This window comes from Toxorhynchites rutilus, chromosome 3 (assembly GCF_029784135.1).
Source record: "Toxorhynchites rutilus septentrionalis strain SRP chromosome 3, ASM2978413v1, whole genome shotgun sequence".
NCBI classification, from domain to species: Eukaryota; Metazoa; Arthropoda; class Insecta; order Diptera; family Culicidae; genus Toxorhynchites; species Toxorhynchites rutilus.
In genome coordinates, this window is record NC_073746.1 from 8575156 (window position 1) to 8600800 (window position 25645).

Sequence of the window (25645 nt, forward strand, 5' to 3'; positions counted from 1 at the left end):
TTAGGGTCATGACAACGTACTTTAAGTAGAAAAAATTATGCCAAGAAAAAAATTTCATACACATTTTAGCAAATATAAACTGATTCGGGCCGACTAATATGATAGAGAATAGTTTGCCTCATACAAACTAATGCCGTATCCAGATGTCGATACCTAATCGTCGTCATCGTGAATAGGTAACAGCGTTACGGTCGTTGTTAGGTCGATGTTTTTTTCGTCGATTGGATTGTGGGTTCCCACAATCAAATCGACGAAAAAAACATCGACCTAACAACGACCGTAACGCTGTTACCTATTCACGATGACGACGATTAGGTATCGACATCTGGATACGGCATTAGTTTGTATGAGGCAAACTATTCTCTATCATATTAGTCGGCCCGAATCAGTTTATATTTGCTAAAATTTGTATGAAATTTTTTTCTTGGCATAATTTTTTCTACTTAAAGTACGTTGTCATGACCCTAATTTGAATTATTTTCTATAGACGTTCAGATATTCTCAAAAAAACTTGTCATTATAATATAAAATTATCTCAAAACATATTTTTTATGACGTTTTTTCACCACTTGCAGGCAATGGTGATTTTCACTTACATAGAGTACTAATTTGATTAAGGAAAAATCATGTTCATTCATAATTTTCATTTTAAAAGTGTATTGATTCCTTCTGCAAATCCATACTGTCATGCCTATTACCCAATATCGTCAACGCGGATAGTTCGTTAGTCGAAAATACTGAATAATTAAACAAACCAAATGGCATCACTGGTGGTTCTTTTTTCCACTCCGCTAAACTGTCATCTCAAACAAAAACAAATGGATCATACTGGTGAGTATGAAATATATTTCGGCTTTTTAATTATTTATTATTTTATCTTATCAGCTATGAATACATTCGACTCGTTTGCTTCCATCAATCGGTAAGTGAGAAAGATGATTTCTCCCATCAGTGCGGATTTCCACTTCTATCACAGCAGCCAACAACATCCGTTTTCCTGCAGCAGTAACCTATAACCCCTGTTGGCAATGCCGGGGGACAGCATCAACAGCAGCAGCAGCAGAATTTGACCATGGTATGGTATTGCGAAGAACTTTCCCCATTAGAGGTTCCGTGCTTCGCGCACATTCAAAATCCTCTTCAGACACGAAAACTCAACGACAAGGAGGTATTTATCAACTTGCTCAGCTGAATTACCACCCGGAGTGAAAAATTTCTCTATTGAAAGAAAAATTTTAACGCTTTCGCGTGAGTTCTGTTACAATACTAAAAAATTTATTCAAAAGTTTCACAATATATACATGGTTCCTTAAACTAAGATTGACGAGGAACATCTCCTCTCTCTCTCTTGAAAACCGATAACATATCGGTTTCGTTTAGATCATCTACCTTCCTTGTCCCTTCTTCTAGCGTATGGTAACGTGCAGTCTGAGACGGCTGCACTACCCTAAGAAAATACCTTAAGTTTATAGCACCTCGTCGGTGCGCCTATCTTATTCTTGGATTTCCCCTTTCCATCCTTCGCTCTAAATAACATCCTTTTATTTTATTACACCCTGCTGGTGTATCTGGCTGAGCGCAGCTAGGGATGGAAAAGGGTAATAAAAATGCATCCTAAATGATGCATGCATTAAATTGTTTACCGGACGCTATTTAAATATTCGTCCATTCTGAATTTATGACCGGCAATAATTTCGAACTACAAGCGTTTTCTAGCCTAACAAAACACTTGAGCTCTTACATCTTTTAATTGCCTTACATTGGTCCTTTCTAAACGTTTCTATACCTCGCTTGGAGGTCTTTTCTAAATATAATCTCAAATATTGCTTATCTTATGGATCTGTAACTCGATCCGCGATAAGCCTCAGCTGTCCGTAACATTCCGGACTCCGTAAATCTACTACATAGATTTACTCAATTATAGACAACTATCACGGTTTAAAATAATAGGAATATTTCTTGATTCTTCCTGAACTCTATTTAGCCGTATCATGTCTAATAACGAAGGCGGATCATCATTTCTTCTATTATTTTGTCTATTACTTCTTCTCTTTAATTTTATGTATACGTAAATTCCTACTATTATAATCATTGAAATAACAGTTATGGTACCTCCAAATGTATATACGTGTTTCTTTTTTATAAAATCGTCTTCAGGTATTACTGTATCCTTTATATCTACCTTTTCATATGGATTTCTACTCGAGATAGTTGTATTCAAATTTTCATTTATGTTTGGTTTTTCTAGTACATATGGTAGTTTCTGAATAGGTTTAAAAAATATTCTAGCTTCCCCGTTATGTCCAGATATTTGGGCATAACGAATAGTTTTTTCTGTTAGGATCTTACAATCTGGGAACAGTTCTATGATCGCGTTCTTATAAGGCGGTGACATGGCTACATTATTACAATGGATTATTATCTTGCTAGGGTCGCTCGTTGTGTACAATATAGAGTTGATCTTATTCAATTTTGTTAACATGGTGTATGGTTCTTCCATCATCTTTGTTGAGCATTTTTGTTTTATCGTTTCATGAAGTAATGCTCCAGCTATGCAATCTGGAACTCTGGTTAATTCTGGCTGATTTACCACATAATGACTTTCATTAAGCTTTATTAAATTTCCATCTGGGTAAAAAAATTCATGTTTATTATTAATTGCTATTACATGGTGATCTATTTTTATAACACTTCCATTTTCAGGAATAGGGATTACATTGAATACTTCGAAGTTTTCCTTATTAATAATTACATTTTCCATTATTATATTTACTGTTCCATTTTCAATTTTAATGTTGTATTTAACTGCAAGTGGGTCTCTAAGGATTGAGTATCCTTCTGGTAATTGCTTCTTTATATTTTGAATTGCCTTTTGCATTTCATTTTCGGCTAAAGGGTGAGTCTTAATTATCCTGTATTTTCGAGTTATGCCATCAATCAATTGCAAAGCTAACGTTGTGGTCTCAAAACATTTTCTTGCGAATATATTAGTTCTTTCTTCGGAATACTTTCCCTTCAAAGATAACATTCCTTCATTTAGTCTACGAATTCTTACGCTTAATTCATCTCCCATATTTTTGCTTCTTTGATTCAATAGTCTCATGGTTTGTGAGATATCATGAAGTTTTTGCTCTTCGTGAATACGCAAAGACTGTACTTCGTCTTCCACATCATTACTCCCAAATAACAGGTCTTTCAAAAACCCAAGTATTCCACGACTCCTTTTTGATCGTGATAAAAAATTTATTTCTTGTTTTGCATTGTTACATTGTCGTTCTATCGACATTACAAGTTCTGTCAAAGCGCTGTCTTGAGTTACATTCCCCATGAACTTCAAGGTTCTTTCTAAGTTCGAATGAATAGAGTCTAGCATAGAAATATCGTCGTTAGGAATTAAGTTGGATACAATATTTGTCCTCCAAATTCCTCGCTTTACTATACATGACCCAACATGATCAAACATTAAACCCCCTTCCTCAATAGGCTGGATGTTGACGGCATTTGTCAAATTTACCAGTACTAGAATTGCCATTGCGGTTACGATAGCCTTTTGTATCGTGCCGGTATATGGTCTTATTTTACCTATGACTTTCTTTTTTGTTTGTGGCTTCGGTTTCAATTTTGACGCCAGCTCTTTTACATGCTCGATGTTAACCGTTTTTCTTACTCCCCATTCTTGAGGATTTCGCGGTCCCTTAATTTCCTCTTTACTCCCTGGGGCACTTTTAATTACTCCAACAAAGTTAAGAGGTGGTGAGGAAATAGTGGTATCTTTTGAGCTCTCGATTTCATTGTTCTTACTTACATCTAATACTGCTAATTTTACAGCTGGTCTAGTAATTTCACCTTTAATTGTTTCCACGGTAGCGGATCTAACTTGCCCATCCATATTAGTTGTTGTTCTTATCACCTTGCCCTTATGCCATTTACCTTTCTTTTCTTCATCGGCAAAAACCACGATATCCCCTACCTTTATAGGTTTAGTCTTCTCCAACCATTTATTTCTTTTAGTTAGGGTTGGGAGGTATTCTTTTATCCACCGATTCCAATATCCCTTAACAATTGATTGCGCTCTTTTCCAGTGTTGACGAGTTGCTTCTGCTTTGGAAACGTCGTCGATCGTAATGACAGCTTCACCAGCGCAACCTAACAGAAAGTGATTAGGAGTTAAAACCTCATCGTCTTCTGTATCTAAAGGAATATGCGTTAACGGGCGATTGTTAATGAGGAATTCAACTTCGGTTAGTATGGTTCTAAGTTCATACTCTGGTATGGTTTCTTGTTTTTGAGGTAAAAGGCTTTTAACTTCTCTCACCATTCTTTCCCATACTCCACCGAAATGCGGTGAAGCGGGAGGATTAAAATGCCATTTGACTCCGTCGTCTGATAGCCTTCTAAGAATTTTCTCAAATTCGTTTCTTGCTCCAATGAAATTAGTTCCATTGTCGCTGAACAACTCTTGCACTTTACCTCTACGATATTGTAAATTTCGGAAACATATAATAAAAGAGTCTGAGCTCATATCTTGTGCTAATTCGAGATGTACTGCTCTTGTTGTCATACAAGTAAACAAACATCCCCAACGTTTTTCAGTGCGTCTTCCAATAGACACGCCATAAGGGCCGAAATAATCTGTGCCTGTATACGTGAATGGCTTACAATATGGTGTAGTTCTAGAACGTGGTAGGGCTGCCATCATTGGAGGAATTGGCTCCGCAGACATATTTTTACAAAATTGGCACTTCCTTCTAACTGTCTTAATAGCAACTCTGATGTTTGTTATCCAGAATTTTTGTCGCACTGCCGCTATGGCAGTCTCCAGGTTTTTATGTCGATATTTTTCGTGATAATGACGTAATATCAAAGTGCTCACATAATGCTTGTAGGACAGAATGATAGGTGTTCTGGCTGAAGTTGGTAAACAGTTAGCGTTCTCAATACGTCCCTTTGATCTCATTATTCCATCCGTGCAAATTTCCGGGCTAAGTGCTCGAATTTCACTTCCCTTATGAATTTTCATTTTATTTTGTAAGAGTTCCATTTCTTTGGGATATGACTCCCATTGAGCCTTATATATTAAAACGAGCTCAGCATAATCCAGGTCCTCCTTGTCAATATTTTTATTGAAGCTTTGGTTCCTGCATTTTGATTTCAGCCAATCGATATATTTGAATGCAATTGCAACAGAACGCTTCAATCTCACAAAATCCGAACACCAATTTATGTGAATGCTTTTCAGACCACTAAACTCTTTCGATTGAATAGTGTGCAGTGGTCTTAATTCTTCGTCAGTGTCGCTTCTCTGAACTTCATTTGGCCAGTTTTCTTCATTATCATATAAGAACTGTGGGCCTGTAAACCAGATTGAATTACTATTTGATAATTTCGTAGCTTCATCCGCTGGATTATTCCTACTATTCACCCATTTCCACTGGTTTACGTATGTGGTTTCTAATATTTCTCCTATCCGTAAGGCAACAAACTGTTTGTACTTGCGTGGTTCTGAACGAATCCATGCTAATACAGTTTTGGAATCTGACCAAAATACTACTCTATCTATTGATAGACGTAGCTCGTTTTTTACTGTCTTAGCCAATCTGCTTCCTAATACAGCGGCTTGTAATTCGAGTCGTGGTATGGAAAGCATTTTAGTTGGTGCGACTCTTGCCTTGGCAGCCACGATATTGACATCAATGTGTGACTCATATACACTCCTTAAGTATACTGCTGCTGCATAAGCATTCTCAGATGCATCAACGAAGACATGTAGTTCTCGTTCTTTTGGGTGAGAAGAATTGGCATATGAACGTGGTATTCTTATTGCTCTTGCTTCTTCCAGTTTTGTGTGCCAGTTCTCCCATTTTTTCTTTAGTGCTGGGTTTAATTGTTCATCCCATGTTATTCCACTTTTCCAGAGCTCCTGCATTAGAATTCGAGATTGAATTGTTATATGTGATAATAAACCAAGTGGATCGTAAACACTCATGCTTTGTGAAAGCAGTTTTCGTTTCGTAAACTCCTGTGTAACAGGAATATCCACCTTGTAGCGAATAAAATCCTTTTTTGTATCCCAATACACTCCGAGTACTTTTTCATATGATTCCTCAAATTTTCCTAATAAGTCTTCTTTAACTTCCGTTCTATTTTCTTCCGGGATTTGTCCCAATAGCTCATTACTGTTGGATATAAAATTTCTGATATTGAAGTGCCCATATTTGTGAATGGTAATAACTTCGTTCACAATTTTTGAGGCATTTTCTAAATCGTCGAAACTATCTAGGTAGTCATCCACGTAATGGTTGTTTTGAATGGCCTCTACTGCCTGAAGATGACTTTCTCTGAATTTCTCAGCATTTGTGTTTTTAACAAACTGTGCGCATGCGGGCGAGCAGGTAGCTCCAAAGGTCATCACTTGCATCACATACACGTCGGGATCTTCGTCAAAGTTTTCCCTAAATAAAAACCTTTGGGCATTTTGATCTTCCTTTCTTATTTTAACTTGATGAAACATTTCTTTGATGTCTCCAGTTATCGCAAATTTTCCTTCTCTAAATCGTATTAACACTCCAAATAGCGACGTCGTTGCATCCGGGCCTTGTAATAAATTCGTGTTTAGGGACTCTCCCTTAACCTTAGCAGCGGCATCAAAAACAAGCCGTGGCTTTATGGGCTGTTTATTTAGGTTCACAACTGTAAAGTGCGGTAAGTAAAATATTTTTGGATCACGTTGCTGCTGTTCTGTGGGAGTGAGTTTTCTAGCGTATCCCTTGGTTTCATATTCCTTTATTTTCTCAACATACCATTTACGTAGACATTGATTTTTACGCATTTTTGATTCTTGACCACGTAGTCTGTTCATGGCTGATTGATAGCTATGCGGAAATTGTACATCCTCCTGTTTCCAAAGCAGCCCAATTTCATAACTTCCTTCTTCATATTTCAAAGTGGAATTCATGATATCAATCGATCTTTTTTCATCGTTAGACATCAAGGTTTTTACAGGTACTTTTATCCCGAAATCTTCTAGGCTAAAATAATTTTCCATCATTTTATTGAAATAATCTGATGAATCAATTTCGTCGTTCATCAGCACGTGTCCTTTCAATTTTTTATGTTCGTTAGTTTGCCCGAACAAAACCCATCCGAGTTTAGTGTTCTGTGCGACTGGTTCATTAAATTTACCTGATCGCGTCTCCCTACCGCTTATCAAAAACGAATGCGGTAAACCTAACAGTATTTTTGGCATAGCATTTTCATATCCTTCGAGAGTTATATCTTCTAAGTGATTGTATTCTCGTCGTAATTCATGAATATTCATTGACTGTGAGGGAAGAGATAATTCCGACACAGTCCTCAAATTATGTATGTTATAACGTTGATTATTGCATCCTTGTATACTTAGGGAAATTTCTTCACTATCTAGTTCTTGCTGAGTTTCGCCATTAGTCCAAACCAGCGTTAAGGGGTTGTTACGCCCTTGTGTTCCAAGTTTATTTTTAATATCAGCGTGAATCAAACTTACTGATGACCCAGGGTCTAAAAATGCGAAAGTTTTAATTTCCTTTTTTCCGCAGCCCAATGTAACTGGAAGGATTTGATACAGTATTTTGTTCTCTTTATTTACATGACAATTAACGCTTTCTGTATTATTAAGGTTAGCATCTCTCTGAGTTGCTCTATGCAGTAATGCGTGGTGTCTAAGTTTGCATCCATCGATTCCACAAGGCTTTGCGATCCTGCAATCTTTTGCCATGTGGTTTGTATAATTACAACATGCTAAACATAGCCTGTGTTTAAAAATAAAATCACTCCTTTGTTGAACGTTCATATTTTTAAAAATTGAACATTCTGATGTCTTATGCTCGTTTCGGCATGCGAAACACTTTGGTAGGCGCTTCGGCCTATATTTTTGTTCCTTTACAGCATGTGTATTCAAATATCCGCTCTTATGAGGTTTTTCTTTCCTCTCCGACTGTAGCATCGTGGCCAACTCTTCTTGAGGTTTTAACCAATTATAAAGGTCCTCTAGCGTCGGTATAAATGGATCAATTATATCTCTTGTTTTCTTTGTATCAGCTACAAACTTGATCCATTGATGATGCAAGTCGTTTGGAAGTTTTAAAACTAAATCACGAATCAATCTAGGATCATTGAGATATTCATCGTGTTTTAGTATTTTTATATTTGTCACGAAACAATCAAGCGATGTTACAAAATCAATCATTGTTTGGGGTGATCCAAAATGTGGATTCCTCGCATTTAGCATTTCCTTCAATAAATTCGAATAAATGGTTTCGGGATTTCCGAACCGTAGATTTAGTTTTTCCATTATTTTTGGAACATTAGCTTTATCGATTAAAAGAGCGCTCACTAATTTCAGCGCGTCTCCTTTGAGATATTTCTGTAAACGATTTATATTTTCTAAATCGGAAAAGTTTCCTTGAAGGGTAGTTTCTTCGAACGTTATTTTAAATCTAGGCCATATCTTATATGACCCATCAAAATAGGGGAGGTCTAAGAGAGATTGCCGGTGTAACAGTCTATTTGAATCAGGGGTTTCTTCTCTACCCTCGTTCTTAATTTTAAGAGTTTCTACTAGAGCCCGCATAGATTCTCTATGGATATTCATCATCTCTTCTATTGGTGTTGGTTGTGTTTTTTGAAGTCTTAACAATTCGTTCTCTATGGTCTTGCATTTGGGGCATATCCATCTTTCTGTTTGTTTAGGTTTTTTATTTAGGCCTGCGCATGTCAAATGGAACCATCGGTCACATTCATCGCACGCGACTAAATCGTCCCTAGAATCAGGCTCATTGCACAAGCGGCAATTGCCATTCTTATTCCTAATGAATTGATAAGACATGACTAAACTAAAATGGAAAAATCACACCTTTTTTGTTGATCCGGTCCTATCTCCGTCTTTCCGTGTTGGTGCTTGGGCGATTCTCTCCTTGTCCTGGGAGGCCTTCTGGCTCGGATGTTGTTGTCACCTCTGGTGGTGCTACTGCTGGTGCTGCTGCGTCTACTGCTGCTTAAGGTTTTTGCTGGTTAATTCACTTATATTTGTCTCCGTTTGAAAGGAACACTTTTGGCATCCACTGCCGGTTTCTTAATCAATTCACAATGTTTATTTCGGTTGAAAGAAACACTTTTGGCATCCACTGCCGATTGAAGAGTTCGCAAATTATCTTTGAAAAAGACTTTTTATTCGCGATTAACACTGTTGGCATCCACTGCCGATAAATTTTCGCGAATTATCACTTCTCGCATCCACTGCTGAGAAGAGTTCACTTTTGGCATCCACTGCTATTTGAAGAGTTCGCGAATTAACTTTGAAAAAGACTTTTTATTCGCGATTAACACTGTTGGCATCCACTGCCGATAAATTTTCGCGAATTATCACTTCTCGCATCCACTGCCGAGAAGAGTTTCACTTTTGGCATCCACTGCTATTTGAAGAGTTCGCGAATTAACTTTGAAAAAGACTTTTTATTCGCGATTAACACTGTTGGCATCCACTGCCGATAAATTTTCGCGAATTATCACTTCTCGCATCCACTGCCGAGAAGAGTTTCACTTTTGGCATCCACTGCTATTTGAAGAGTTCGCGAATTAACTTTGAAAAAGACTTTTTATTCGCGATTAACACTGTTGGCATCCACTGCCGATGAATATTCGCGAATTATCACTTCTCGCATCCACTGTCGAGAAGAGTTCGCGAGTTTCACTTTTTTCCACTTTGGAAATCTTCACTGCTCCTCTCTGGAGCCACCATGAAAAATTTCTCTATTGAAAGAAAAATTTTAACGCTTTCGCGTGAGTTCTGTTACAATACTAAAAAATTTATTCAAAAGTTTCACAATATATACATGGTTCCTTAAACTAAGATTGACGAGGAACATCTCCTCTCTCTCTCTTGAAAACCGATAACATATCGGTTTCGTTTAGATCATCTACCTTCCTTGTCCCTTCTTCTAGCGTATGGTAACGTGCAGTCTGAGACGGCTGCACTACCCTAAGAAAATACCTTAAGTTTATAGCACCTCGTCGGTGCGCCTATCTTATTCTTGGATTTCCCCTTTCCATCCTTCGCTCTAAATAACATCCTTTTATTTTATTACACCCTGCTGGTGTATCTGGCTGAGCGCAGCTAGGGATGGAAAAGGGTAATAAAAATGCATCCTAAATGATGCATGCATTAAATTGTTTACCGGACGCTATTTAAATATTCGTCCATTCTGAATTTATGACCGGCAATAATTTCGAACTACAAGCGTTTTCTAGCCTAACAAAACACTTGAGCTCTTACATCTTTTAATTGCCTTACATTGGTCCTTTCTAAACGTTTCTATACCTCGCTTGGAGGTCTTTTCTAAATATAATCTCAAATATTGCTTATCTTATGGATCTGTAACTCGATCCGCGATAAGCCTCAGCTGTCCGTAACACGGAGGAACCCGAATGCACTGATTCCGTTGTATAGTAGAATGAAAATAGGCGAGGTAAGCGAACGTAATCGCATGATATTTTAATAGTTCGCATTTTTATCCGGATCATACAACTGGTGAGTAGGGAATTCATTTCTGCTTTTCACTTACTAATCATTTTATTTTGTTTCAGCTATGAATACATCCGACTCAATCAATCGGCGAGTGAGAAAGATGATTTCCCTCATCACCACATTGCTTATTTCCACTTCTGTCACGCCAGCCAACAGCATCAGCTTTCCCGCAGCAGTATCCTTTAAGTCCAGGGTGCTATTCCTGGGAACAGCATCATCAGTAACAGCAGCAGGACCTGGCCATCGATAGTATTTCGAGCAATTTTCCCCATCGGAGATCCCGTGCTTCACGCACATTGAAGAAACCTCCTCAGCCACATATGTGTGTCAAGGAGAAAAAGGAGCTGGATTCGAATCGTCAATCCAGACAACCCGAATGCACCGATTGCATTATATATCTTGTTTATATTTTATATGCATTTTGTGTTTTTTTGAATAAAATGATTAAAATCGATCAATGTTTTTCCTTTTCATGTTTCATAACAAACCAATACAAACAAGAGACGATCAGTGTTGGAAGCAGCGTTACATGCAGGTCGACGCCTTGCATATGTTGGCAAAAAAGTGGCGTCAAGTTGTTCGATGAATGCATATGAAAGGTCGATAAATCGATTGCAAGGTGGCAGCATTTGAGGTCGATTGTTGACATTTCATCGACCCGATCTTGGCAGGCAAAACGGATTGTGGGCGTTTTCGTTGATCGTATGCTGACGGGTCGTTACGTTGCCGGTGTATGTGAATGTTTTCATAATAATTGCTTGGTAGAATAACTGACGTAACGTAACGTAACGGGACGTGAACGTGACGTGGATGTTGTATGTAAATCGCACTTTATGTGGAACTCACCCAGCTGTCAAGCGAGACTGCCCTGTGGTTTCGTTACAATGCAGTTATACTATGTTCTGAATCTAACTCCAATGAAACCACAATCGATTAATACGTTTTTATGTTATTTTATAGCTCTTTATACTTCCATGAATTATATTCAGTTGCTTACTTTTAATTAATAACAGACAAAAAATCGAATTTCGTTATTTTTGTTGGAGTATCAAAAATTACTCTGTTTTGAGGAGGCTGAATTAGATGATCTATTAAAACATAATATAGACGAAGAAAACATATTTTTTGGAGTTTTTTTTTCATTTAAGAATACCCTCTTCTTCAAATAAAGGCTGAAAAATACACAATGGCAACATTACAGAGAAGTTCAATTTTCGTTCTGTGACACCGTGCGCGAGTATACGTGTTATGATTTTGCACACGAGTACAGGAGGGTTAATGGCATCCATCCTGCACAACTTTCCAAAACAAAACGGATCAACGGAAACGGAAATTTTCACCGTCGAGAGATACATGTTTTCTGAACAATTTGCTGTCAAAATATTTGAAATATGGTATGAATTGAACTGGGATTCCGACTTCTAACTGAATCGAATCCTAAGGATAAATAGATAAAACGGCCACATGCACCTGCAGAACAAGTAATGCAAAAATGCAAATTTCATATGCAAGTTCTGGTTACGGGCTATGGTTTCAGACATGAGGTTATAATCAGCTTATTCAGAATGCACAATACACTGGTGGAATGTTTTTGTGGGGTTTCCAATGCTCTAATTAAAATTCGGGAAGCTATACCCAGGCCGCCAAATGACCTTTGTTGAACCTGTGACATTGACGTGAAACTCTCAGAACATATTCCGAAAATATTTTTTACACATAGAAAATATGAAGGTTATATCGAGGGTACTCTCTGTTACGCCGTGTGCTTCTTGACATTGAATTGAAACACAAACTAACGATTATAACTACATTTAATAACAGATTTAAAAGAACAACAGTGTTACATAAAACATCATAACAAAAATAATTATCCCTTCTGTTCTTATTCCTCTTGTTGACATCGGAGCGCTCACAGCTAGAACTGTCAGGTCGAGCCACAGGTTATCAGCATAGTTGCCAGTGGATCTGTTGTCTACAACACTCTCTTTAAAATATGAATTTTAATTTTTTGTTTGTTTTTGACTTTGGATTTTTCGAAAAAAAAAAGTTGAAAAAAAACTCAAAATATTGAAACAATTCTCTTTTAAAACCCATAAGACCTACACAATGATGTTTGAAAAATGAAATGTAGGAAATTTAAATTTAAAAATTTAAGAAAATTTAAAAAAATCATTGAAAGAAGTGTTTTAAAAAAATTAATTTCTCTCATTTTTTTTTAATTCTGAAAAAATATGGATGAATTGCCCATACAATTACCAACATTCATACGGGTGTGCCAAATTCACCCGAAACACGTTTTCCCGAAGCATATTAACCCGAATGCGGCATTCACCCGAATGCAACATTTATCCGAATGAAGAAGCCAAATTCCGGCAAATCAGAGTATGATTTTCGTCGAATTGATGAATAAACTTAAATCAAAACAACATGGTAGAACCACAAAAATACGAAGCAAAATGAAAAATTGTAATGAGAAAATTTGAGAATAACGCTGAAGACTTCGATGTGTTATTTTTAGAAATGAGTATAAGCACAATCAAAATGCTGTCTTCTTTCCTTTCCATATTGCTCTGTGAGGCTAAGAGATAATTTAGAAATGAACACGGTCTGTAGAATATTTCTCAAGACCAAAGTAACGGATTATTCCAATTCCTGAGCTATCAACATCGAGGCATCCTTCAGTCGAAGGATGCATCATTTACCTCTTTACTAGATCTCCAATAATGTTCTTTAACCCTTACTAATGTGATTGCTTACGAGTTCAGACCGCTGAGCAACCCCAAACCTATTTATAGCCCGGGAAAACCCGTGATCGAACAGGAATTGAATCTAGTACCTATGTCAGCTTAAATCAGCAAAGTATCTGTGTCTACCTGAATCAGCAATCGGATCATCATACACCGTTGTTTTGAGACAATTCAACAGTTCGTCCAACCCACGAGCGATTTCTCCGAAATTTTCATTACAACTCATCCTAACAACGAATGTCTGCTGTAATTCTTTACTCTGTTATCATAATTCGGTGAAATTTAGGAAAGTTTCACTCAAGAAAAAATAAAATTACAATATTTTTATGTTCAACTTTTATACCGTACCAATGACCATTACCCTGAAAAATGTTATAAATAATCATAGGTAATAGTATAGTTCAATAAAGTTCATTTAAGTTAAGAATATTTATTTCATTCTAGAATGGACAGAACTTTTTGACAATCTGATATCGCTGCTTTTCGATCAAATCGCGTATATTGTTTGCGAAGTACTCGGCAAACACCGATCTTCTCTGCATTTCATACAAAATTGATCATGCTGGGTTATTATGCGATAAGGAATCAGTCACAGCCCACATGAGCCGTGCAAATATCTGTGATCTGGAAAATTTAGATCAATTAGTCATATTGTTTTTCTGGGAGATACCGAGCTCATTTTGCTTAGGAACTGAATGATGATCTTCCATTGATTAAATATGGACTCAGACTACCAATTGGATTACAAGTGATTTTTACAAAATGAAAAAAAAAACTCGATGATATTCCTAATCATCGAGTTTTTTTCTGGATCACATTTTAATGCCGTTAGCAATACACTCACGATCCGTTGCATTCTCGAATATCACTTTCAATTAAGCTCCACTGGGGCTACTGAGAAAATATACGTCACGCAGTTAATGTTCGTTTAAGCTCGCTCTTGTAACCATGGAACACTTCCATAAGCTCGACTGAATGCGTGGAATATGCAAAAGGCGATTAGTTTGCAGATTGTCCGTTCCACGAAATCCCGCGCTCTTGCTACTGTGTGTGCCAGCTTCGTGCGAAAAATGATTCCAGTCCAACGCAGCATGTTAGCATGGATCATACAATGCTTCTAGTTTGTGCTTTCCAAACTACCGATCGATCGCGATCGATTGATCTTCGAACATAATGTTTGATTGGCGGGAGCGCACGCTTGTTCTGGAATATCATTTATAAAAACATTGATCAGTGAAAGCGCATCGCTTAGTCCTACCGCTGGAAGACCGAAGTGCTGATCTTTAAGCTTTAGCCACTGGACGCGCAAACGAAAACAAATGCGCGAGATAAGAAATGATTGCCACACCGCAATAAAACGCGTAAATCAGGAATCGATCAGTCGAACAGTGAAAGGAGCTTTGAGTGAGTTGTCTGTTGTTGAAATCCGCGTTGAAAGATCACAGTGAATTAGGAAGGGCATAAATGAGCAACATCTGAACAAAATGCTCAGGATAATTATCGTGTTGGGCGTAGTGCGTTGTGTCCTATCAAACGATCTTGAGTTTATTCGAGGAAGTATGAAGAATGTAACGAAGAGGAAGTAGTTAAAGCAGTAAAAACAGAATTTTGAACATTGCAGGAGTCTTCAAATCAGCAGATTTAGTCAACTTGGAGTCAACTATTTCATCGTACACAGTTGGTTGCAGGTTGGAGTCTGTCAGACGTAACAAGAACGGTAGTTTTTTGAAACTCTTTAGTGTCAATGAGGAAATCGAAACACGGGTAAGTTCCAAGTTAATATATGATTCTTACTCAATGTTCTTCGATTCGTAGATCAAACCAATTCGAAATAATGCGATGGAGGTATATAAGCACTATGTTATGATTCAAGGAGTTTTTCATGGATGTCTCTCACCTTACTTGGAAGGTTCTCTGGCATTCTCCGTGTTCAAAAGTACCTGAGAATTTATCGCTCCGTTTGGTGGAAGGTACGACCACAATACATGATAAATGTTAGGGCTACTTTCTAAACACCATGTTTTATCGAAATTAATATCGGTTTTAATCGATCAAATCTTTGCCATCTTTTCATATTTCTTTAATTGAAAGTAATACCAATAGTATTTTCAATCATTTTTAACCACATATTTAGTAGTGTTCCGACTACTGACAGTTACTATTCCAATAATATCATGAAAATATTGTAAAGGAATAAAATTAGTGTTTTGAATATGGATTGGTTCGATAATAATATCCATGAGGTATACAATAAACGCTAGTCAAGTCACTTTTTGTTGTGGACGACTGCCGAAGCAGTTCTAGTCGAAGCGAAGCTACTGAGAGTACAGTCGGTCTTCATTTTTCACCTTCGAAGATTTCGGGTCCTGGTTTGGGGTCCAACCAGGCTGACCAAACGTACCAATTTGAACGGGACAGTTCCGTTTTTTCGACCATTTATTATCGTTCCGCCTTTTTTTTTTAAATTTGTACCGTATTTGGAGTACAAAGAAAAAAGAATTTGTGAGAATGTCCTATTGGGCTACGATTTATTTAAAACTATGGTTACTTCTCGCAAGAGATTAGTTAGTGACATTTCAACCATTTATTCGCCTTGTTGAAAGAGGTGATGTATCTGTCATTAAGGTTGTTGTTATTTTGCTGATTTTACTAGAATTCTTCAAAATGAAATGGGAAAAAAATATTTTCGACTAGTGAGATACAATATCAAAAAAAAAGAGTGTTGTGTCCAAGACAAGACTGAATTGTTGACGCAGGGAACGACATTATTGTATTCTATTCGGTAATCAAGCGACTTTGGCGAGAGGTTGAAAGGACCGGTGTCATGACGCTGTGCTTGTCTTGATATTCCATTTTAAAACACTACAATAGTTCGGTTCGGTTGAACTTCGCGGCTTCGTCATCCACACCTTTTATGAAAAGAATCGGTTAATAATTGCGAAACGAAGAGGCTGCCGTCGACATTTTGACATTCCTTGTTCAGAATCGGTTCCATATGCCTTATGCAATTAAATGGATGAGGTCATGTCACTCGCAAAAGGCTTTGAGAAGGAATGCTTCAAACAGCTCCTCTATACACGTTTTTAATGTCTGAGAAACGCTTCCACCTAAGTGAGGTTGCAAACAAGTAGAAATTTTGGTATTGGGCGGAAGCCAAACCCAATACCAATGTACTATATTTCCCCTTATTAAAGGTTACAGTATACAGATTTTAAACCATTTCGGCATCCTAAGCGCGTTGATTTTTTGACGTAGAACTACTTCTTTCAGGAAGGGTGCCAAATCAGAAAACAGGTCACGTTTTTGTGAAATAAAGTTAACGTTAATAGCTATTTTCACAGCGAACAAATTCTGATACTTTGCACACCAATGGAATCGGAAATTCTCTAAGATTCGTTTGATATACTATACAGTACAATCCACTAATGCCTCAACAGTTTAAATTAATGAAAACTGGAAACATTCTCATTTTCCCATACATTTGTTCTGCAGATTTGTGTGCATTCCCGAACAGAGCTGTCAATAACGAGCAACCGATACATTCGTTTCTGTCCGTTTTCAACATATTTGGTTTAAATAAGCCATCCGCGAATTGAAGCCACACCACTTCTCATTTGGTGGTCATTGAAGCAACATGGTTGCCGCAGAGCGTCGAGCAGGAGAGGATTGTTTTCTTGTCAAGTGTAGGAGGAGTATGGAATAGAGTTTCTCTCCACAAGGGCCCTTCTCAGGGCTAGAAGCGTTTTGACCGATTACTCGCGGTTTACTCGAGATGTGATGAGATGAGGGGAGATGAGGGGAGATGACGGGACAAGACAAACAAACTAATAACGAAACAGAAAAAAACACAAAGGCATTAAATTTTTATACTAGACCGTTTCACAAACATATAGATCAACAGCATATAGCAGATGTCGCAAGTTCCCAACACGTCTCTAACAGGAACATAGGGTTGTCTTCCTTGAGGCCCAATGGGGCATTCAATAGGTACTCTCTGGCTGCGTAATTGTCCGTACATTGCCAAACTGCGTGATCGATGTCATCGCGTTGAATGTTTGAATGTCGACAAAAAAAGTCTTTTTTGTCGCAATCACTGAGCGATTGTGCTCGATAAAGGTTTTTTTTTCGATCCTTCGAAGTGATTTTGCTCTTGAGTCTTGTACCGAGCAGAACTATTTTGTGAGACATCGGCATTAGGAGAGCTGTTGTTTCAATAAGTTATAAAAGGCGGGATTGATCTGCAATATCTTCTCTCTTCACAGTATCAGTACGAACGAACGGTACGTTTACATCTCGAGCGAGCAATTTAGTAGGAAAAATAGTTATCAACGTCAAAACTATTTACACTATTTCAAAAAACGTAACATGTTTTCAGTTTCTGCGCAGACGAAAGTCCTACGTAGTCCTACGTGAAAACTAGCTAATTGAGGTAAAATGCAGGAGGCTAATTTTTTGAGAATTGTGGAAAATTTAACGACACAGCTTTCGAATAACATACTAGACGAAATATAAGTGTTATATGGTCGGTGTTAAGTCAGACCGGACCATGTGACATTTTTATGATTTCGAGAAAAACGAGTTTAAAGTTTGGCTTCCATTGTGCGATCAAAACAATTTCGATTAGTTATTCCTGCTGTACGCGTGGTTTTCCAAATCTGATTATTGTGGAATGTAGCTTACCCAGTGTTTGACCTAATACAATCAATAACTCGAAATTTTTAATTTTGGGACTTGGTCCGTTCTGACTTAACACCGACCATAAAAAAATTCAATTCCTGAATGGTCAAAGATTCAAAGTGGCTCTGCCTGGTAGTATCGCATCAGTTGGAAGGATTTTACTACGATGATCAATATATGGACATCAGAAAAGGCACGACTCGATGTTGAAACCATAAACGCTATGATAATAGTCAAACAGAACATTGCTTTGAAATGTGACAAATTTTATGATAAAATTTCCAAAAATCATAAACTCTATCCAGCTTAATTGGTTTTATTCACTCAATAAAATTCTTCAAAGATCATTATGTCTTTTTGTTTGTTTTTTTAGCTTAAGTGTCCCGTTTTTATTCCTGAACTATTTGGTCTGCCTAGGTCTAACTCTTATGATTTTAGTCGTATTTTCAAAGAAATGAATCAGATAGACAACTTTTTTCTAGTACGATTCGTTTGCACAGGTGGTAGGCAGCAATTAGCAATTAGAGGCACAGTTGCACTGAGAGAATTCTGGAGATTCTTTCCTGCTGAAACGCTTGAAAACCTCGTTATTCCATGTCAAACAGGATTTTCGAAACCGTTCGGAAGAACGGAAAACAAACAAACTAAATTACTACTAGAACCGTTATTAGCAGTTGGATATTGACTTATGAAAAGTGCGCTTTAACAATTTTTTTCTCTCATGAGACCTATTTATGTGTTTCATCAACCCTCGATATCGGAAACCCTGAGGTCGATTTAGGTTCCCCAGGGGTCGCCAGAAACGAAAATTGATTTTGGGGTCGACGGGGATTGAATATCGACCCCTATAAAATAACACAAGTTCTTATTTGAAATATTTAAGATGCTCCGTAAGTTGTGTTACGTGAACCAGCCTTTTATAAGAATGACCAGGGTTGCCACATTTGGTCCTGTTAAATTTTCTGAAAAAAAAATGTATATCTGTATTTTTAGCAAAAAAAGCAAATTATCAAATTAAAATACTAACGGGAAACATGGAAATAAAGGTTTATTTTTATTTTGAATTTATTGTTCTTATTTATCGTTTGCTTGACAATAAAATAATAGAACAAAATAAATCATAAAAAAAGTTTTCTCATAATAAATTGTATAATGTTTAAACTTGGTTTTGTTGAACCTAGCTTTTCTTAAATTTTCCGTCAATTTCATCCTTGACGCTCTTCCTTCAGCCGATATATAGTTCTTTGCTTTCAAAATAGAGCCCATCATTGTGAAAGCCAACCGATTTCAGAACTTTCTTTTGTTGGCATTGTAAAGGGAGAATATTCACTCAACACACGCTGATGAATGTGGAATGATCAAAAAGTGTCCCAAAAACATCCTTAGCAGGAATTGAGAAGTTAGGTGACATTTCAGCGATCAAAAAAAAAAATCAATTAGCAAGAAGGTAGACAGAGAAAATAAACTGTATTAATTTAAATTTGAATTTGAAAAAAAATTCTTTAAATTTTGTATCTTTGCAGAAAATCTGTGATTCTGTATACACAGATTCTGTGTCTTTTGTCGAAAAATATGTAAAATACAGAATATTCTGTAGAAAATATTATTACTATACATTTTAAGAACTTAACAAGACGATGAGTGTGCACAAGATGAAAATAAAAAAGTACAAAAAGTACATATTGAAAAATTCGGCATGTAAAAAAACGTGAATAGGTTCGTGCAAGATAATGTGTATGAGCGTACGAGTTCTTCAGACATGTTTAACATTTCTTTGTATTGTAAACATATACGCGATTCAACACGAAGGAAGTCATCATCAAATTCATGTCCAAAAATGCTCCTGATATTTTCTGTATAACAAGCTTGCCCTTAGGTTGCAAGTTCAAATGCGTGCTGAAATATGTTGGAGCTTGAATGATAATGTACTCAACTTCTAATTCAATTCAAGAGATTACATAGCTAAATGAAGTGAACACGTTGGAGACCGCTGACCACCAAAAGTCACTTGCATAGCAAAATTTTCAGTTTTTTTGAATTAGTGTTTCAGCTGCAGGGTAACGATTTCAACTTGATTGAAACAATATCAATAATATCGGCCTTTCTGACAAAACTTCCAAAACAAAATTTAAGTAGAGAAGACTATTCACAGTTTCCGCATTTGTCAAAATTATCACGAAAGCTTCAAGATCATGTTACATTATCATATGTCACTCACTTGGATGCATTACACAAGGATTTTACTAAAATGTTTTTAGATCTTCAAAAAATTTAAATTCCTCAATGGATAATAAATCAGTACTACATCACATCAATGAAATGAGTTGATTATCATCAGCACAAATGAGGCAGGAGTGCAACCAAGGTTGTCATACGTTCTAGTTATAACGAAACATTGAAAAACAGTATCCTGCGATGTGAGGCATTGCTGAAAAATATCTTCTCATTTTCCATCATCCTACTTTGTCGAAAAAGGCTTCATTAGGATTACTAACAGTGCGAAACCGAAGGAACCATTTGAAAACCAACGAACGCGGAGATTAAATACTTTAACTAACCTGTATTGAACCGTTTTTTGATATTTTGGTAGTTGTGGATACACAGTGCATTCAAAAAGTTCTGGGACTATTTTTTAAAACAAAGAAAAAACGAGATACTCAGAAGATTAGATATATGTTTTCTACATATAGGCCTTCTCATTCCACAAAATTTTTTAACGTTCGTAGAGGTGTCGGAAGGCGCGTTTAATCTGCTCAGCCGGTATGGAGTCACATTTCGTTGAGGTCTGGAACATCGTCTAAATAAATAATGTCAAGTTAATTTAACCAACTGCAATGCTTTCAAATTGATGATTATTCAGTAAGAGAAAAAAACTAATGATACGATTTTCATAGAAATTTGGCTACGGGGGTCTAAGGTATGACTTAAGTCTGGAAAAGGGGTCTCTTGCTCAAAACAGTTTGAGAACATAATCATAATATCATGATTAAGAATCATTTCGAAGAACCACCATTTAATAGTAATTTATTATGTTGATTTATCTGAACATCAAAATATTTCCATGCCTTTTGACGATTGATTCTTGGTTAAGGAATATTGTTTTAGGATATACGAGATTTCTGTCGTTATTGGCAGTTTGCATCTCTCTTTACAGCCATTCCATGCCAAACCGATATAGTGGTTCTCAGGTTTTCGTGAAAATTGGTAGTTTTGTTCTTTGTCGCAGAACATTTGCCCCGTATTTTTTTATTTTTTTCATTAGGGTGACCATTTCCATTTTAGGGTTGTACGAAAAATCAACTTTTTTCTCTTTTTCCAAAAATGACTTTTTTCAAAAATTTATAACTTTTGAACTACTAGACCGATTGAGATGATCGACATATCTAATTGAAGCCAATAGCTGATCTTTTTGAAAAAAATACTATATGCTTTTTATATTTTTCTTGAAAGCTGATGTTTTTTACATAACTTATCAAAAAATCAGAGATGTGTTATTTTTCGTTTTTAAATTATGATTTTTCGAAGTTAACATTTTTTCAGTCTTCGTTCAATATTTCTATGCGACAAGAATTCAATTAATTGGCAAAAGTGTCTTTTTTCAAAAAAGGCAAGCTAATTGGCTTTAATTTGATATATCGATCATCTGAATCGGTCCAGTAGTTCAAAAGTAATAAATTTTTGAACAAAGTAATTTTTGGAAAAAAGTGAAAAATGATTTTTGGACCATCGGTTAGCTTTGAAAAATCATAACTCAAAAATGAAAAAACGCAGTATTACTTGCGTCATTTTTATTTGTAATTAGTTGAGATTTCTATGCCGAATAATACGTCTTGAACAACGCTAGCCACTAGGCCACGGAGCACCGGTTTCGATATATGTTATGTGAAACATCCTCAACTTTTCAGAAAAAATATAAAAAAATATAGCGTCTTTGGTCCCGAGACTATTAAAATACAATAAAAAACGAATACAATCAATAATAACGAGAACAAAATTCAAATTTTCTGCACGTGTAGTATTTTATCATTTTATCAGGTGATTGGCTTTAATTTGATATGTCGATGATCTGAATCGGTCTAGTGGTTCAAAAGTTATGAATTTTCCAAAAAAGCATTTTTGAAAAAAATGAGGAAAAAGTTGATTTTTCGGACACCCCTAAAATGAAAATGGTCACCCTACTGAAAAAATAAAAAAATACGGGTCTAATGTTTTGCGATAAAGAACAAAACTACCACTTTTGACGAAAATCTGAGAACCACTATATCGGTTTTGCATGGAATGGCTGTTTATAGACATCCACTGTAGCCGACGCCGACTGCAGACGATTCTATATTGTTTCCACCACCACCATTATACACTTTCGACAAGGCGTAAAATCAACAATATTACTGTGTAAGTCAATAATACACAAGCACTCTCCACCTGACGGTATGAAAACCTCCTATTGTCCTATTGTCCTATATTTATTTTCTGCTTTGCTTGTAAACACATAAATCTATCCCATTTAGTATGATATGTGTAAGTGTCCATTTTACCCACATCAAGTGACACTTTAATCCCACACTTAAATTTGAAAAGTATGAGTTTACATCTTTTTTTTCTTATAATGAAAAATGCACTTTTTCCAACTTTTATAATGAAACCCGTTTGCTATTCTGAACAACGATAAGTTATGCTCCGAGATTCTTCGAAAAACAGAGATTGTGACGGTGTGTACGCAGGAAATAAGCATATTCCTTAAGGTGACCACTTTAACTCCAGTTCTTCTACTGATGTGCTCATTAATTCAATTTCTTCCTCAGTACCGGAACATCATACTCAATTTCCTTCCATTACTACAATGTTTAGTTGATTCCTTTTTTCACAACTCCAGATCGTGAATGACACAACAATCGAAGCGAAGATCATCATATCACCCAGCAATGAAGCCACTGCATGCGGCGTAAAGACCTACACCTGCAAGCTCAACCAAACACCACTGGACATTTCTTCGGTTTCCATCGGTAGACCGCCACTGCCAATCGATGAGTCTGATTTTATGTGCGTTTCGGAAAATCGAGAATACATCTGGTGTGAGTTTCCACGTAACGACTACTGTAAACTCAACACTTTGTTCAGGCTTTCTATGATCAGATCGTTCAATAGCTCGGAATGTGACCTGCAGAACAACGGCGAGAGAAAGCTGTTCGACAGCAGAACAGAATCGTGCCCGTTCTTTGCGGGTCACAGAAGCCTAACATTTGAACTCGAGGCGACAAATATGTTCGGCTCAACGAGGACGATATTCTACATAAACCATTACGATTTCATACGACCCACGGGTCCAAAAATGCTGGAAGTTACTGACATCGCTAGTACGAGAGTGAAAGTGGGGTGGAATTTGAATGTGAAGCTTTTGTATATAGATCGGAAATTTGAGTACGAATTTGAAATCGCGTCCCAACATGGGGTTGTGAACAGTTCCGTTACGATGTCATTCGATGTGAATGAAAAACTCTATCACACTTTGGATAACCTCTATGCCTATACGGAATATGAACTGAGAGTTCGCGTTCGAGTAATTCCAATGAAACCAAGGAAGTTTGAAAATATTTATTGGTCCGATTGGAGTTCGGTTACGTTCCAAACTATCCCGAGTAAACCTAATCGAGCCCCGGTCATTGTTACGGGTGGATACAGTTTCAAAGAACGAAAGGGCGATTCTGTAACGATAGAAGTCTACTGGGAACACGTTCCGATGTCACATCAAAATGGACCAGGATTTAGTTATAATATCTCGGCCATATCGAAATCAGGGGAAAGGTGAATTATATAACTTTTGAAAATACTCAACAAATGACCGAAGTTGATCTTTATGTATTAGGTTCTTACCGTCGTTCGTTGGAAGAGCAGTCGCTGTTTTCCATCAAATAACCATTGAACACTATAGAATAATAATATCCTGCTACAACCTGTTGGGATCATCTGATTACAACGCGATCGATATTTTCCCACCCGCGGAAAATTTCCAACCAATAGTTCGGAGAGTTCTACGAAACGATTCGTACCAATTCTCGTGGTTCCCACCAAATGATCCAACGGATCTCTCCAATTACACGATAATGTTCTGCAATTTTACCGCAACAAAACACTGCCAGGATTCGATCAACTTTGCCGTCTTGCCGGCGTACGAAACAACTTTCAACGTGACCTCCGAAAGCGCCCTCAACTTTGGGGTGTCTGCAGTCTACCCAAACCACTCATCTGGATTCGTCTGGCAGGAGTGTGTCGTGTCGACTGCGAGTGGACTCAGCTACCCGCAGTTCGAAGTAACCGATGTGACGGTGACTTCATTTAACCTACGGATGAACTCATCCTGTTTCGATCGATCGCTGGTTCGGCGATATGGAGTGTTGCTTTGGTCTGGGAAAAAGCAAAATCTTCTGCGGTACAAAACATTTGAACCTTACGTTACGATGGTGCCGATCGAAGGTTTGGATGCCGGACGAGGATATATGGTGGAAGTAGTGGCGTATGATGAGGATGATGAAACTTATGAAACAAGGAAATTTGTACATACCGTAGAAGAAGGTAAGGCATCGTCGTTTAAAGCCACACTAAATGTATATAACGTTGTTTGTTAATATTCAGAAAAACTTTTGCTAAAGTTGTTCTTATTGGTTTGTGGAGTACTTGGAACCATTGCCGCGATTATTAGTGCAACTAAGTTCGTGAAGAGGGTGAAGAACATCACAGTTGACATTCCAGTAGGGTTGATCGATATCCATGACATGTTGGTGAGTTTCAGCTACAATTATCAAATATTTGAAATGAATGTATAACTTCCTCGTTTCAGACAACGATACGTGACAATGATGGCAAGGAAGATGTAAAGTGCAATGAATTATATGATAAGAAATCTGAAATCGTATCGAACATAGACAAAGAATTGGTCTTCCTTCCTATCATCAAAAGTGCAAATGAAAATCAGTACATAACAAATAGATGTTCTGTAGAGCGGGTAGATCCAAACAAGATCGAACAAATGGTAATAAGTGAGGGCTATGTGTTGCCTTCACAGTACAATCTACCAAAGGAGGTCAACCAGATCAATCGATTATCCAACATTTCTTCTGATTATGTCGTACTTAAATAACAATCGGCTATTGGACAGCAATATTCCTGATCGTAATACAGTTATATAAAAATGTGAAGAACAGATAAATTTATTCACAATATGAAAATAATGTTTTTGTACAAAGTTGTTCTGCGGTAGTAATTATGTTTTAAAAACATCATGTTCCGTTGTGCGAGAAAAATACAACTTTCGGCATATTAAAATTTTACCCTTATTTAAAAAAAATCCTATATTTTGAAGCATCAGCCAATTACGTTCCATTTCGTTTTCCTTGATTTCCTTCAGTTTTTGCACTCACAGATTTGAAAATGGGATTTTTATGGTTTGGGGAGGATTTTCTCAAAAAGGCTTGGTTTTGATAGCTTACCATCAACACGAATGAACAGTCAGAAGTGCAACGAAGTACTTCAGAATCATTTACTGCTGTTTTTGCATAAAAAACAATTTATTGGGTAATTTGGCATAAATTCATAAAATCCGGAAGGCTATGGCATATTTCATGAATAGGGGCTTCAGATTCTGGACTGGTCAGCTTGTTTACCA

The 25645-nt window shown here is 37.0% G+C and overlaps 1 protein-coding gene across 7 annotated transcripts; it reads left to right on the forward strand.

Annotated features, from left to right (window-relative positions):
- The first annotated feature begins 312 nt into the window (after positions 1-312).
- Positions 313-25291, forward strand: LOC129778468 (cytokine receptor-like). Of its 7 annotated transcripts, XM_055785376.1 has the most exons (9): positions 10019-10564; positions 10621-14865; positions 14930-15072; positions 15124-15153; positions 15218-15278; positions 22859-23787; positions 23849-24555; positions 24616-24761; positions 24821-25291. In XM_055785376.1, the coding sequence occupies exons 3-9, from the start codon at positions 15053-15055 to the stop codon at positions 25118-25120; spliced, it is 2193 nt and encodes a 730-aa protein (XP_055641351.1). In that variant the 5' UTR covers positions 10019-10564; positions 10621-14865; positions 14930-15052; the 3' UTR covers positions 25121-25291. The 7 variants fall into 7 exon arrangements, with proteins under 7 accessions (XP_055641348.1, XP_055641353.1, XP_055641352.1 ...); XM_055785373.1 differs by lacking the exons at positions 10019-10564; positions 10621-14865; positions 15124-15153; positions 15218-15278 and adding exons at positions 313-831; positions 886-922; positions 1004-1168; XM_055785378.1 differs by lacking the exons at positions 10019-10564; positions 10621-14865; positions 14930-15072; positions 15124-15153; positions 15218-15278 and adding exons at positions 314-831; positions 886-922; positions 1004-1168.
- Positions 25292-25645: the final 354 nt, after the last annotated feature.

Bases quoted from the DNA above. Each gene is read 5' to 3' on its own strand.
- LOC129778468 (XM_055785373.1), top strand. From the start codon at position 1,078: ATGGTATTGCGAAGAACTTTCCCCATTAGAGGTTCCGTGCTTCGCGCA. The intron at 1,169-14,929 runs GTATTTATCAAC...TGAACATTGCAG, and splicing joins GAAAACTCAACGACAAGGAG to GAGTCTTCAAATCAGCAGAT. The intron at 24,556-24,615 runs GTAAGGCATCGT...GTTAATATTCAG, and splicing joins TGTACATACCGTAGAAGAAG to AAAAACTTTTGCTAAAGTTG.